Source organism: Neopsephotus bourkii, unplaced genomic scaffold (genome assembly GCF_033783945.1).
Source record: "Neopsephotus bourkii isolate Nb327-2 ecotype Australia unplaced genomic scaffold, CSIRO-AGI_Nbou_v1 NB_1060, whole genome shotgun sequence".
Lineage (NCBI taxonomy): Eukaryota > Metazoa > Chordata > Aves > Psittaciformes > Psittacidae > Neopsephotus > Neopsephotus bourkii.
In genome coordinates this window covers 506,778-521,305 of record NW_026901548.1, presented here as the reverse complement: position 1 = coordinate 521,305, position 14,528 = coordinate 506,778, and the positions used below count along the sequence as shown (strand labels likewise).

Genomic DNA, 14,528 nt, shown 5'->3' with positions numbered 1-14,528 from the left:
GCACGGGCACCGGCACGGGCACCGGCACCGGCGGGGGGCAGGCCGCGGCCATGGCCGTGTTCGACTCGCCGCGGGACGCGTTCGGGGCGCTGCGCCCCGCCTGCGTGCAGCTGACGCGGGTGCAGACGGCGGAGAACGTGTGGCGGCTGGCGGCGCGGCTGGCGGCGGTGAGCGGCCCGGCGCTGCAGGAGCTGCAGGAGTACGTCCTCTTCCCGCTGCGCTTCGCGCTGAGGGCGCCGGGGCCGCGGCGGGAGCGGCTGGTGCAGAGCGCGCTGCAGTGCATGACCTCGGTGCTCGCAGCCACCGCCGTGCGCAGGCCGGAGCTCCTGCAGGAGCTGCTCGCGGAGCTCTGCGCCTGCCTCGGCCCCGGCCCCGCCGCGCCGAGCGAGGACTTGAAGCTGGCGGTGACCGAGGCGCTCCGCACGCTGCTGCACTCGGCCTCGGGCGATGTGAGCCTGTCCCTGTACCAACCGGCCACCCTCCCGCTCCTCGCCTCTGCTGTGTCCTTGCTTCTGGGGCTGGCGGAGCGAGAGAAAGCAAAGCAGCTCAAGGTCTCTGCGTTGAAGTGCTTGCAGGTCCTGGTCCTGCAGTGCGACTGCCAGGAGCACCGGCCCCTTGGCGATGACGAGGCACAGCAATGTGGGGATCTGTTTGCTTCCTTTCTGCCTGGGATTTCCCTTTCCCTGTCCCGGGTTGTTACCGGAGACATCAAACAAGGGCACAAACCCACCGTTGCTGCCATCAGACTCTTTTATCTGATTGTTGGCCTGGTGATGGCCGATGCACAGCTAGCCAGAGTCCCAAAGAGCAAAGAGAAGCTACCAGAAAAGCAAAGCAGAGTATCAGAAGTACTGGTTCATAGAGGACCTGACTGGAGCAAAAGTACAGCCAAAAATCTGTCTCTCCTCCTGTGTAAAATGGTTGAGTTCTCCTCCGTTCACCCCCACTGGAAGGTGAGACTGGAGCTGGTGGAGCTGGTCCACCACTTACTGAGGAACTGCAGCCATTCGCTGGGGAGCTCCTTCACTCACCTCTTGAAGGCCTTGGTGGGGCTGGTTAACGACGAAAGCAGCGAAGTCCAGAGCAGATGTAACGAGGTTCTGCAGTGCATTGCAGAGCAGAAGATCATAGCACAGAGCAGGGCTCTGGCTGATGTCCTCTCCGAGAACCTCCACTCCCTTGCCACGGCGCTTCCTCGCCTGATGAGCTCTCAGGATGACATGGGCAAGGTTTCCACTCTGAGCTTGCTGCTCGGCTACCTGAAGCTGCTGGGCCCCAAGATTAACATCGTCCTCAACTCCACGTCCCACCTGGGCCGCCTGTCCAAGGCACTGATGCAGGTTCTGGAGCTGGACGTGACGGACGTGAAGATAGTGGAGCATAGACAGTGGGGCTGCGAGGGCTTCCTGCAGCCTGCTGTGCAGAATGGCAGATGCCAGAGGAAATACTTCCGCTTCTTCACAGAGGAGAAGGTTTTCCAGCTCCTTCAACAAGTGTGTCGTGTTCTTGGCTACTATGGGAACCTCTATTTGCTTGTGGATCATTTCATGGGACTGTACAGCGAATCTGCCATGTACCGAAAGCAGGCGGCCATGGTCCTCAATGAGCTGATTGCAGGAGCTGCTGGAGTGGGAGTGGATGTCCTCCAGGAAAGGGAAGTGTCACCGAGCATGGACGATCTCAAAGGGTCCGTGACATCCATTCTCGATGAGTACACAGACCAGGCAAATTGGTATTTGATCACGAGCATCGATACAGAAGAAGTCAGCCATGAGCAGCTCCCTGCCCACCACACAGCACTCCCTGCCCACCCAGAGGGTACGTGCAGTACCATTCTCCTTCCATCCCCGGAGCTGCACGCAACAGCCCGCACCATGAACAGCAACATCTGGCAGATGTGCATCCAGCTGGAAGGGGTCGGCTGCTTTGCTGCTGTCCTCGGGAAGGAGTTCCGGCTGCTGCTGCTGTCGGCTCTGTACCCGGTGCTGGAGAAGGCTGGGGACAAGACCCTGCTCATCAGCGAGACGGCGCTGGGGACGCTGGCGGACGTGAGCGAGGCCTGTGGCTACGGCTCTGTGCAGCGTCTCATTAATGACAACTCTGACTACCTGGTGAACGGGATCTCCCTGGGCTTGCGCCAGCTGGCGCAGCAGCCACGGGCCTCCCGGGTGCTGGACACTATGCTGAGGCATTCGGACGCCAGCTTGCTGCCACTGGTAGAAGATGTTATCCAAGATGTCCTTTCAACGCTAGATCAGTGTTACAACAGCCAGGCTTCCACCTTCCTCGGGGTCCTGCACTCACTAGTGACAGCTTTAGGTAGCTAAACAACCTTTACTTTGTGTAATTCAGTCTAAAGGGGCTTGTATTTGGCTTTATGACTTGCCATGGGAGGTTTCAGGTAGCTGAGGTGGTGGCAGCTTGGCTCTGCTTGGTGGGCCAGCTCTCAAGAAAAGGTGGCCAATAGCTTCCCCTCTCCACAACTGGTTTGTGTCTGGCCTGAAGAAACATGGCCTTTAGTGGTTGAGAAAGGGTGGGTTTACTGCTCCCATAAGTGTTCTGCAGAAGCACATGGAGTGTATTCCTTTTTATAGGAGGGTTTTAATGTTCTCATCCCATCAGGAAGGTCACGGTGATGTGAAAGCAGGAGCCTGGTTCTGTGGTTCAGTCCCATGGGACTGGAGAGTCCTGTTTGTCCCCAGAAACCTGCAGTACCCTACTGGCTTGCAGGAGGGGATCGCAATTGCTCAGTGACATCTCAGCTCCTCTCTTGCAGTCCAGTGGTTTGGATCATCCTGCAGTGAGGAGCAGCAGCAGCAGAGCACCAAGTGCCAGAGCAGGACCTTGGACCCAGGGCCGCAGGCGGTGACAGCACGAGACATGGAGCAGTTCTTCCTGGACTACATCAGGCAGAAGCAGATTGCAGAGGGCGATGTTCCCGACTCAGGGGATGAGGAGGCAGGTCAGTGCTGTGCCTGGTGGGAGCAGAGTGTGTTAGACTTGGAGAAAGATGGGGACCTCGGGGGTTTCCTTTTGACACACAGGTAACCCAGGCCCAGGCTGAAGGTCTGGCACCTTCCTGGCAGTCTCAGGTCTGCTTTGAGCTGACCTTGGCTCACACAGTGCTGCTGGGTGCTCTTCCTGTGCTCTGTGCAGGGGGAAGTGCAGTGGTTGCAGATCAAGGCTTGCGTGGCTCTAAAACACAAGCACACAGCAGTTTTTCCTTACCTCATAACAGGTCATTTGGGTTCAGGATGCAGTCTCCTCTTCCCAAGATCCTGCTGTGTTTTCCTCACCCTCCCTTGGGAATCCCTGTACCGTTTTCTCTGGCGAATGATGCTACCACTCCCTTCTCATTTGTCCTTGACAGGCCTTGCAGACACAAACACAGGGAATTTTTAGTCTTTACTGGGCTGTGCTGCGATCCTGACCTTTAAACACTTCAGCTTTAAATACCCAGGCTGTTCACGTCTCATAAAAATCAATGGCAGACAAGTCCATGGTGAGGAGAGCCTGCAAATGTCACACCAGCTGCATTGTCCAGTGAAGAAAGCAAACCCTCCCGAGTCCCACACTGAGCTGAACCTGACACTTAGCTCACAGAACTCAAGCATGGACTTGCCTATATCTAGATGCATTTAAAAATGCCCAAGGCCTCACTTGGGAACCCGCACAGTTGTGGGTGGCTGTTGTGATCTTCCAGGGTTTCCAGGTCATTTGCGTGGCCTCAGTAACGGTTTTGCCTTCCAGATGAGGTTCCCACCCTTGCTAAGCCAGAGCCAAGCAACTGTGAGACAGAAGGAGAAGCTCCCCTGCCCAGCCATGCTCAGCTGGCCAAAGACGTGCTGGAGAGGTGCATCCACTTGCTGTCTGACGGGAGCCTCCATGTGCGGCTCAAGGTGGGTGAGCACCAGTGCCAAGGGGATGGGTGGTGGCCGAGAAGGGGCTGGTGCTTGTCAGCACGTGCATGATGCATGGGGGGCTTCCTGCCCTAGGGAGGTCAGTGCTGCCGTAGGCTGCCAGGGGAAAGGGGGACAGTTTTCCAGGAGCTGTCTGGTTTAGGAATGGCAGCCGGGGTGGTTTCATATCAGCACCTTCCCTTGATGCTCGTGATAGCCAAGTCTTATGCCTCAGCCTTGGTGGAGGAAGCAGAAGCATCTTTCTTCCATCCCCTTCCTCAGCCTGCAGTGCCCAGGCAGGATCAGTTTGGAAGGTGCTGGGGATGATAAGCAGGGCTAAAAGCCTGGGATGAGGGCTTTTTAATTACGAAAACCCTTTGAAGGTGGCATCCTTTTGAACTGCAAAGTGAGACAGAACATGCAGCAGTGAGGCATAACCCAGATTCTTGCCGCCAGGGCCCCAGCCCTGCCCAGTGATCCTGCTCCCATTCCCCACAAGCAGGGTCCTGGTGCACAGCTCAGCCTGCAGGATCAGGCCGGGTTCATGCCCTGGTTCCAGCCCATCCCCATAGCCCAGTACAGGTTATGTCACTGTGCTACTTGTCCCTTTCCTACCAGGCCTGTGCTCTGTGTACTGCTCAGTTATCCCAGCTCAGGCTTAGGCAAAGCTTTACCCTTTTGTTTTAATCCCTCCTTTCTCCTGGCTTGTCACTGGGGATCCACCTGGGTACCTGGAGCTGCAATGCTCAAGGTCTGTTTTCTGCTCCTCCTGCCCAGGTTCTGGACGTGCTGGAACTCTGTGTAACTGTGCTGCATCCTCATGGAAACCATCTGCTTCCCATGGCTCACAGTGTCTGGCCAGCTCTCGTCACCCGCCTGATCAGCGATGACCCTCTGGCAGTGCTCAGAGCCTTCAAGGTACAGCAGCCAGTCTCTGCCAAGAGCCTTCAAGCTGGTGCTTGGAAGCCAAGTGCTCAGGCATTGCTCTGCCTGTGGAGTGATGTTAACTGTGGCTGGGAACACAGGGTCACCACCCTGCAGGGGAAGGCTTGTACCACTCCCACTGCAGCTTGTCCACAGATAAAACCTTGACACTGTTCCTGGGGGGAAGAGCAATAGTAGTGGGTATTGCAGGGAAGAGGAATTGATTCTTTTACAGCCTAAGCAGCTGTCAGAGGCACTGTATAGTGCAACTTGCCCTTGCTGGAGCCAGCAGCAGCACCCCCTTTGGAAGTGTTAAGACTGAAAAGGAGGGATTTTTTCACAATGGAGGTATTAGGAGAGGAGAGGTTAAGCCAAGACTTAGTGAAGTTCTAAGAGGAAACAGTATTGTGGCCACATGGGTTGGGCTTACGGATCCCTTCTTCCTTTTCATATGTATTTAAGGCCATTCTCTGGGCCAGTTTGGTTTCTCTCCTGGGCACACACCCATGGTGCTGGGTGCCTGGGCTGTAGCCAGTCAGCCTTTCTGCTCACTGCCATGCTTGTAGAGATGGGCTGTTTCCTCTACAGAGGGGATTTATATCTTAGTGGCATCTTCCATCAGAGGCTCCTCCAGCAATTTTGAGTGAGACTTGACAAGCTGCTCCTACCTTTACTGTGCTGGTGAGAGAAGGACAGTCCCAGAGAGTGGTCAAGTGAAACAAAAGCAGGGTGCAGGTCACTCAGCCCCTCAATCAAGCATCCACCTTCTGCTCCCTATGGAAAACATGTCAAGTGTGGTCACATTGCCCTCAGCTGCAATAAAACTACCCAGGGGAAGGGGTGCCATGTCCCCACACTGGGCTGGAATGCTGGGTTCCTCCCAGACCTCTGTGCACTTACCCTCCAGTAACTGGTGCTTCCTCACTAGGTGCTGTGTACCCTGGCTCAGAAGTGTGGGGACTTCCTGAGGCCGAGATTCTCCAGAGATGTCCTGCCTAAGCTGACCAGCTCCCTCCTCAGCCAGGCCCCAGCGAGTGCCAGAGCTGGGCCTGTGTACACCCACACGCTCGCCTTCAAGCTGCAGCTGGCTGTGCTGCAGGGCCTGGGCTCTCTGTGCACGAAGCTGGACATGGGTGAGTACCAGGGAGGTACAGGCTGTGCGAGATCTCTGCCAGGCTTACCTCTTCTCCTTTCAGCTCCACTGACCAAGCCTGCAGTTGCTTCTTAGCCCTCTGCTCCTCCGTGGGATTGAGTTCCTGATTTCTCCAGCCTCATCCCATTCAGGTCTTCCTGTGTCCTCTCTGAGAGCTCTGTAGAGGGTCTGGTTGCTCTTTACTCCCCAAGAGACAAATGGGAGAGAAAATTCCCAGCACCTTGCAGAATCTGACTGATCATCTCACTTGTGCATGAGAAGTGGGTACCAAGTGGAGCTCCTGGATTGCTGCAGTGGGCCTGTTGGGCCATGCTTTGTTCTCAGTTAACTGAAGAACTGGAGCCCAGCTAAGACTTCTGGCTAACCCGACTGGTTCCATTTTGGGGCATCTCTCTGAGTGACCCTTTAAATGCAGCATATTGCGTTCTACAGAATGAGAGCCTCTGAAATTCTTCTAGGTTAAATTCCCGGAGCTGACTTTGATGAGGGAGAAGGTTTGCTGGGCAGTTGCTCTTTTCCTCTCAATGCCCTTGATTGCTTTCCTAGCTTGGCAGCAAGATGCTCAAAAGGCGAGGTCAGAAGAGCTCTGGGTCAGACAGTTCAAAGTCTCAGAAGCCTCTTGCTGCCAATTTAGAGCTGATGCTGTCAGGCTGCAGTGGGTTACCTCCTACCCTTCTTCTCTGTTCCATTTCTGCAGGCAAGAGTGACCTGAATAAAGTGGCAGATGCCTGCCTGATTTACCTCAGTGCCAAGCAACCCAGGAAACTGCAGGAAGCTGCCCAGAGGTAATGTCTCATAAATTCCTTTGTATCAGGTGTACAAATAATGAGGGACAGAGGCAGCAGAGTTGCCCCTTTCCCTTGGCACTTTTCCCACTCCTCCCTCTGGCACGTTGGAGTCCTGCACAACAGGGTATCATGGAAGTTAACCCCTTTCTCTGGTTAGGTACCATCTACTACCCAAAATCAGCTAGAGGGTAGCGTGCCCACAAGCCTCAGCTTACTTTCAGATTTCTTTGCAGGGCATTTGGGAACAGAGGGAGAATATGAGCTACTTGCTGTTTTCTGACTGCCTCCTATGTGGGGGTACTTGGGGCTCTATGCCCACTGGTGGCATAAAACTGCAGAGGAGAAGGCAGCTGTGCAAGAGGCTGTGCCAGACATTCCCATGCATTTTGTCACGTAATACCTTCTGCAGGCTGGGGATGTACTTCTGTTATCCTTCCGTTTTCCCTGAGCTCCTGTGAAATTGCCAGCCGGGGCTCTGCCAGGTGGATGAGAGTTGTTCAGGAAGCTGTCAGTCTTGGCACCAGCCTTGCTCTGGGAGAGGTTAGAAGAGCACAAACAGTTTAGGTGAACACACATCAGCTCTGTGAAGTGTTGACAGACATACTTTGCTGCTTGGTGTACAAGATCCTGCTCAGCATGTTCCTGCTGTCAGGATAAGAAATTGCTGTTGTCATATGTTGTCACCTGGACACAGGGCCAGAGACTTCAGCAGGCAAAACGAGCCCAGTTACAGAACATGAACGGGTGAGCCGTGCCTCTCTGTCCCTGCTGAAGGACAGGGGAGAACTCCCCCTCTCTGTGTGGGCAGCCTTGCCTATGGGGAGGGAGCCAGCAGGGAGCAGGTTCAGCGGGTGTGGAGACTTCAGAGGGCAAACAGAAGAGCTGCCATTCCCTTCCCCAAGTGCCGGTCTCCGAGGTGCATGGGGTGAAGGGCTTTGTGTGGCTGGGCAGCAGCTCAGAAGGAGCGTGCTCAGAAGCTGTAGCTGTGCCTTTGTTTGTATTGCTGCACTGGGGAGAGCAGGTTTATTTTTACCTTCGTGGCTTTCACTGCATCGCAGCAGGCTTCGGCAGCGTTTGTTCTGCTGAGAGGCTCGTCACTGTAGGCTTGCATACCCTTAGCACAATAAAGCCTTCATCTGTGTAAGCAATGCTGGAAGGAAAGCAGAACACCAGGATCCATCTAGATATTTGGAACCTTAAGCTTTCAAATCATTAACAAAACAGTCTGAAAAGCTGTGCAATTTCCCTCCCCAGTAGGGCTGAGGGGAAATACTGCCTGAGCCCTGTGATGTGATGGGGTCATTAGAAGCTGTACTGTGAAGGATGCTCATGGCAGTTGGAGGAAAAGGGCAGTAAAGTTCAGGGCAAGCAACGTTTTTCTCCTGTATATTATTTTTACTCTATTTTAAGGGAAATGCCACACATTACACTGCTCCCTCCTGCCTCTGATGCACTGCACATTTCACTGAACAAAGAAAGGCCTTTGTGAACAGCTCGCTCTGTGCAGCTGTGTTGACCAGACACATACATGCTCAGGCACGCATTGTATCTGGCCTGATACTAACCATGGCTATGGCAGTACCTGTAGTTTCCATTCCTGTTTGTTTTAGTTTAGTCCTGTCTGATCCCTGGTCTTGGAGCCTGGAGGGATCAGAGTTAAGCACAGCACAATCGCTTCTAACTAGAATACATGATACAAGGCTTCAGCTGGATAAGAATCACTTCTCATTCCTCAATTTCCTTTCTCCAGCTGCTCAAGCACCACATTCCTGTAAGCTCCAGTCCTTTTCCTTGCTCTCCATGTGCCTGAAAGCAATCCTGCAAATTGACACAGGCTGTCACATGTAAGGCCCTTTCCATCTAGGCAAGGGCACTTATCACCTGATACACGAAGAATTCTGCATTTTAAATGCTTCTAAAAACAGATGGGCCAGAACTAATCTTAGCCACAGCCTGAATGCCAGCATACGTCACATAACTCAGCTTTATCACTGCAGAAATCACACAAGGTAAAAAGATGTTTGGAACCAGCTTGCCATATTGATTTATACTAAGTGGCCTTTGCTCAGCTTTTTGGATTCTTATTCAACTCGTGAGTTGTGACCTGCCAAGAGCAAGGTCAGGTCTTACAAAGTCAGTCATAGCTCCAATAAGTGCCTGCACTGAGCGGGTGAGGAGCCTGCAGGTATGCGAAGGGCTGAGCAGGAATTTTAGCCAAGGTGCTGGAACCACAAGAGAAAAAAAAAGGGAGTTCTGGCTGCCATCCAGGGATGTTATCATGCCCCAAGGAGGCCGCTTAATCCCATTTATGGAACCCTGTAGTTTCATTAGGTGAACCAGTGGGAGTAAGTGAATTTTGTAACTGCAGCTTCATGCGATACTCACCAGGCAAAAAGAGACACTGGGGACAAAAAGGAAAAAGGACTCCAGCATGGCTGAGGAGGAGAAAATGGGACAATGGGCTTTGTTGTAAGATGACTGCTGGGAGCGTTCCAGGAGAGGAGTGTTTTCCAAAGCCTGAGAAAAACAAAATGCACCAAAACAACCTAAATACACTAAAAAACCCCCAACCCAAAGCTGCTGCAGAAGAGCCTGGGAAGCCAGGGAGCACTGCTTGTGTCTGCCCTGCCATTAAGAATAAGTTAGTGCACTGCAGGTACAGTGACCAGAACCCCTGAGCAGCTAAGGGGGCATGTGGGCCCCAAGCACTGAAACAAGGTGGGGGGAGACGGTGCAAACAAAGTCACCATGTGTAAATCTGAGCTTTCCATCAGTCCATTAAGTTGTATCATTCCTGACAAGCTTTTCACTCCAGGGAAAAAGGAACCGAAGGGGAAGGGTCTCAGGAGTTGTCACTGGCCTGTGCCAACTTCGGAGTTCTGCATTTTGCAGGCTGTTTGGAAATTTACACTCCATTCCCAATGCACCCTCAGAGCTTTGGAGGTTTTACCGTTTGACCCTTGCATCCACCTCCTGGGTAGGAATGGGGGTTTTCTCCAGAAATAACTTCCCCAGTGCCTACTGAAGCCTGTTAGTTTAATGTTCAGCAGAGATGCAGCAGCCAGACTTGTCCTTTGCCAGCCCATCCACTGTGCCCTGGCTTTGCTTGGAGCTTAGGAAAAGGTAAGAAAACAGCCATGCTCTGCTTTGTGCTGGTAGAATAAGTGGTTTAGCACAACAGGAACAAATAGGAACTATTTTTGGACCTTTTTAGATCTGGGAGCTGGTCAAGCAGCGTACCTCCTTTGGTTTGATTGTGTAGTTCCCTGCCTACTGATTGACAGCCATCAGTCTCGTGCTGGGCTCAAGTACACTGAGAGCCACCTGCACAAGCAAAATCCAATAAACTTATATTTAAGTTTAAAAAAAAAAGGCAACATCAGAAAACAAACTTGGATTAACCCCAGGATTCTTTGCCATGGAAACAGGTTGCTTAGAAACTACCCCAGCGTTAGGCTAAAATGTGCAAGTCAAGTTGTTCTTTAAGCTGCACAGCACTCCGGGTTATCGGAGATAATCACACACCTCAGGCCACTGCGGCACCAGAGGCTGTGGAGTTCCCCAGGGAGCACCAAGCTCCTGGGGGTGGCTCTGCAGAGCAGCTGATGGGGACAGGCTGGGGAGCAGAGGTCTTCTCTGGGAATCAGAACCCCAGCCTGGTTTGGCTTGGAAGGGACCTTAAAGCTCCTCCAGCTCCAACCCCTGCCACGGGCAGGGACCCCTTCCACTGGAGCAGCTTGCTCCAAGCCCCTGTGTCCAACCTGGCCTTGAGCACTGCCAGGGATGGGGCAGCCACAGCTTCTCTGGGCACCCTGTGCCAGCGCCTCAGCACCCTCACAGGGAAGAGCTTCTGCCTCAGAGCTCAGCTCAGTCTCCCCTCGGGCAGGTTCAAGCCATTCCCCTTGGCCTGACCCTACAGGCCCTTGTCCAAAGTCCCTCTCCAGGTTTCGTGGAGCCCCTTTAGGTATTGAAGGATACAAGAGCCCAAGTTGTGCCCATGGTGGAGAAGCAGAAGCCAGCTGAACAGTATTCCCCATTCCTGTGTTTACTTCACAGTGATTCATCTTGCCTGGCCCTATCCACCCCGCCATATGGAGAGAGGATTGTTCCCGAGCAGCTGCCCAGCGCCCATCCTGAGCTGGGGAAGCCACTGGGACCTGCTGTTTGCTGGCAGCAGCAGGCTCACACTGCCACGGCCAAGCGAGCACCAGCAGCTTGGAGAGCTGCTGTGGGGCTGGCAGGAGGTGCCAACCCTGCCCCTGGGGCCAGGCTTCTCCTGTGTCCCATCAGAGAGCTGCAGGAACAAGCAAGGGGAGCAGGAGCCCCGTGAGCTCACCTACATCCAGCCGCTCCCAGGAAGGAGGCTCATTGCCCATGGCTTTGGGGCACGTCCAGGCTGGTTCCTCCGGAGCAGACTGATAGGAACCACAGCACCCACAGGAGGGGACGCTGCCAGCAGCTTGCAGGGACAACATCCCCCTTCGTTGCTGTGCAGAGACCTGTGCTGAGAGACAGGCGAGGGGTTAATGGCAGACAGGGAAAAGCAACGGCTTTGGCTGCTCATGGTGTAAGGGTCACCCAGCCACGGGATTGTTGTGAGGTGAGGGAGCTTTCTGGTGCCTTCATCTCATTTCTGTGCTCTCCCAGGTTCCTCTCAGCACTGTGCTCCCTCTCACAGGAGAGCTGCTTAACAGGATTCCTGCCTGGTTTAGGTAGGAAATGAGCTCACTTGAGGGGTACAGGTTCTTCAGGAGAGTTCGGACACAGTGGGGTCTGCATTTTGTGTGGCTCTTGTAGCAGGTGATCTTTGATTTCAGAGAGGGGAGCTTCATCCTGTGCTGCTTGCGGGAACAGACAGAGCCACCTCTGCCCTTCCCATCGCCTCACCCCACTGTTCTCCTCCTGGCCCTGTGATTTCGGTGAACACCTCAAACCCTGAGACAGGCCTGGCTGAGCCCCAAGGTTGCCGCAAGCAGAGCTGGCAGGGGGAATGAGCGAGTGCAGGTCATGCAAACCAGCCCTTCCCTCCTGGGAGCTTCCTGCTCTCCAGCAGGACTGTCCAGAGGCGTTGCAATGGGGCTCACAGCTGGAGGCAGGAGGGTGCTTGCTCAGAGATCAAATCCCCTGGCTTACCCAAGGTATTGACGTTCAGTGAAACCCATCAACAACACAATGTAGAGCATTCAAGGAGCTGCCATTCCTCCTCCATTCCATTCTTAAGGAAGGAGGTGTGGGGTCTGTTTGGTTTTAAAGAAAATCTCGCTTTGTGAAAGGTGCTGTGCAGAAGGAAGACAATTTGGAGGCAGCAAATAAGGATTAGGATACAGTGTCCTCAATACAGCATTTAACCTTACCTGTGGCAGCTGCCCAGGAGCCCCTTGTGTTCACCACCCAAAAGAGAGAGTGGTCCGGTGGGCTGAGCCCTCATTTGCCAAACCCAGAGAGGGTGCTGACCAACATCCACACCTTGCTTTAGGAGCGCTGCAGATCCAGAGCATCCTGGGTGTACGCAGCACGTGCGTACGCTGCAGTCACCTCCCAGTGCTTGGGACAGGCTTTTGCCAGACCAGAGCCTGGGTCGGTTCCTCAGCCGCTGCTGGGCTGCTGTCCATAACCTGCTGTGCAGAACAGTTTTTCTCCCACTTGCCAGCAGCTGTGAAACAGCCACACTGTCTTCTCTTGAGCACAGGAGCCATTTTAACGGTGCTCTCTAATGCACCTCTGTTCAGAGGTGGCAGAGCACATCAGAGCATCCCGCAGCTCTGCTCAGGGCCCTGCTGGGTGCCAGTCAGCAGCCCTTCTCACTCCTTCCTTTCTTCCCACCGTTTCCCAGCGTTTTCCTCCACTTAATGGCCGTGGACCCTGACTGGACATGGCTCTTGCTGACAGAGACCTGCTGCCCGCAGGGGTACGAGCCCCCCCACGCCAGCCTGCAGCCGGTGCAGCTGGCAGGGATGGGGCGGCAGCGGAACGAGCTGACGGACAACGTGGGGCTGCTGCTGGAGCGGCTGCGGCAGCGGGAGAGCGGAGCACAGGAGCCCCCTCCTTGACGGACGGATGGAGCTGCGGGATGGAGCTCACCCGGGGAAGAGGCCGGGATCTGGAGCCCGGATCGCGCGGGGCAGAGGAGGGGCTGCGTGTTCAAAGCAGCAGCTGAGGTGAGGTGAGCTGAGGTGGGTACATCGCCCCGATTCCCCCTGGCCTGGTGCTGGGCAGGGCTCCGAGGGTCACAGCAAGGATCTGCTTCAAGGCTTCAGTACCAGGAGTGAGTCCTTTTCCAGAAATTACTTCCCAGCTCTGGATCCTTGGCCCCACTCCTGCGACCTCCTCACAACTGGCATCCTTTCTCCTGTTCTCTGCTTGACAGCGATTGACAACTCAGAAGCCCATTTCTGGCCTTAACCCTTCCCAGGGAAAGAATCCAGTTTGGGTGCATTAAAGCCATTCTCTCTGTAAAACCAGTGAATACCAGAAAGGTTAAAATGCATTTCCAGTAAATCCTCACCAGTATTCCCGGCAAGAACAACAGATCCTCCGAGGAGCATTAGGCTGCTGCTGAGACCAGGCAACTGCGCTGTGCTCCGAAGTCCCACCACAGAGCAGGATTAGTGTGACCAGATGTGCCAGTGAAACCCAGCCCTGGCTGACAGCCTGCAGTGAGTGAAGGCTCCTCCTGCCTCCCCAGTTGCCTGCCATTTCCACAGGGCATTTCTGAGACCTCTCCATCACCCACCCTGAGGAGGACTGGGTGAAGGATCTACCTGTGCCCTGTTCAGCCTCCAGGGTGGGCGCAGACGTGGGCAGAGGAGGTGTGAGCACGGCAGTGCCATGGTTTGCAATGCAGCGAGCGGAGGGAGCAGCCAGTGCCTGGGGTCTGCTGCTGCCCCTCGGAACACGCAGAGCTCACAGGAACCCGCTGCAGGTTCGGCTCCTCCAGGCTCCATCACAGACCATCTGCAGCCGGCTGCTCCCAGACCCCATCTCCTGGATTCAGCTCCTTCCCCCCGAGCGGCTCCTGGCAGCTGCAGCACCCACAGAGCTCTGTGCTGGGGGAGCAAAGGGACAGAGTGACTGTGAGTGTGACTGCGAGTGTGGCAGCAAGCTCAGAAAGGCAAAAACCAAAGCAGTGAACTGTGACATGGCACAGGCTCCGAGCATCACTGCTGGGGATCCTGGGTGAGCATCCAAACCATGTCCTGATGGTTGGAACCAAGGGTGTGCTCCTCCAGGAAACACGCAAGTCCATGGCTTTTTAGCAGCTAGGACAGGGCTGCAGCTCAGCTTCTGCCCTGTCATGTTTTGTGGATACACAAACTGATTGCTTAACACGGGGCTGGATTTTGCACAGAGGTGCCCTGCAGAGCTGAGCTGATGGGAAGACAGGAGAGGTGGGAGAGGAAGCCTTTGGGCTCTAAAGCACCCCAGGGCTGGCTCAGGGTTCTGGGGGTTGTAGCACTTAGTGGAGCTCACACCACCCCTCTGCTGCTGGTGTGAGCTGCTCCCTCTGGGAAGCAGAATCCTTCTGGATTCAGCTGCACTGAGACAAGGCCCCCCCATCCGGGCCCCAGTACAAGCAACAGCACCAAGGCCCCCGGTGCCCTCATCTGGTGTCAGGGCTCTGCCAGACCCCCCCCACGGCGCCGCCTGTCACGGCTCTCCTCAGCTTCGTTATCACCCCTGCTTTATTACAGGCAGAGTAAATTGCTTTTGTCTGAGGCAGGATAATGGCCAGAGAGTGACTGCGTGGAAATGGCATTTTCATGA

General features: G+C 54.7%; 1 protein-coding gene and 1 long non-coding RNA gene across 2 annotated transcripts; one reads left to right on the top strand and one right to left on the bottom strand.

Moving 5' to 3' along the window:
• The first annotated feature begins 35 nt into the window (after nucleotides 1-35).
• TTI1 (TELO2 interacting protein 1) lies at nucleotides 36-12,829 on the top strand. Its single transcript, XM_061361351.1, has 7 exons — nucleotides 36-2,319; nucleotides 2,777-2,962; nucleotides 3,751-3,899; nucleotides 4,677-4,817; nucleotides 5,752-5,956; nucleotides 6,674-6,761; nucleotides 12,598-12,829. The coding sequence occupies exons 1-7, from the start codon at nucleotides 51-53 to the stop codon at nucleotides 12,812-12,814; spliced, it is 3,255 nt and encodes a 1,084-aa protein (XP_061217335.1). The 5' UTR covers nucleotides 36-50; the 3' UTR covers nucleotides 12,815-12,829.
• On the bottom strand, nucleotides 7,165-9,283 carry LOC133216551 (uncharacterized). The gene is made up of 3 exons (XR_009726666.1): nucleotides 9,150-9,283; nucleotides 7,798-7,914; nucleotides 7,165-7,295 (listed from the first exon to the last, which is right to left on the bottom strand). It is a non-coding gene; the product is annotated as an uncharacterized LOC133216551 (long non-coding RNA).
• Nucleotides 12,830-14,528: the final 1,699 nt, after the last annotated feature.

What these genes read in the sequence shown, in the direction of transcription:
- TTI1 (XM_061361351.1), top strand. Translation starts at nt 51, where the DNA reads ATGGCCGTGTTCGACTCGCCGCGGGACGCGTTCGGGGCGCTGCGCCCC. An exon ending in GCCTCCATGTGCGGCTCAAG is followed by an intron (nt 3,900 to 4,676) that starts GTGGGTGAGCAC and finishes CCTCCTGCCCAG; the next exon opens with GTTCTGGACGTGCTGGAACT. An exon ending in CAGTGCTCAGAGCCTTCAAG is followed by an intron (nt 4,818 to 5,751) that starts GTACAGCAGCCA and finishes CTTCCTCACTAG; the next exon opens with GTGCTGTGTACCCTGGCTCA.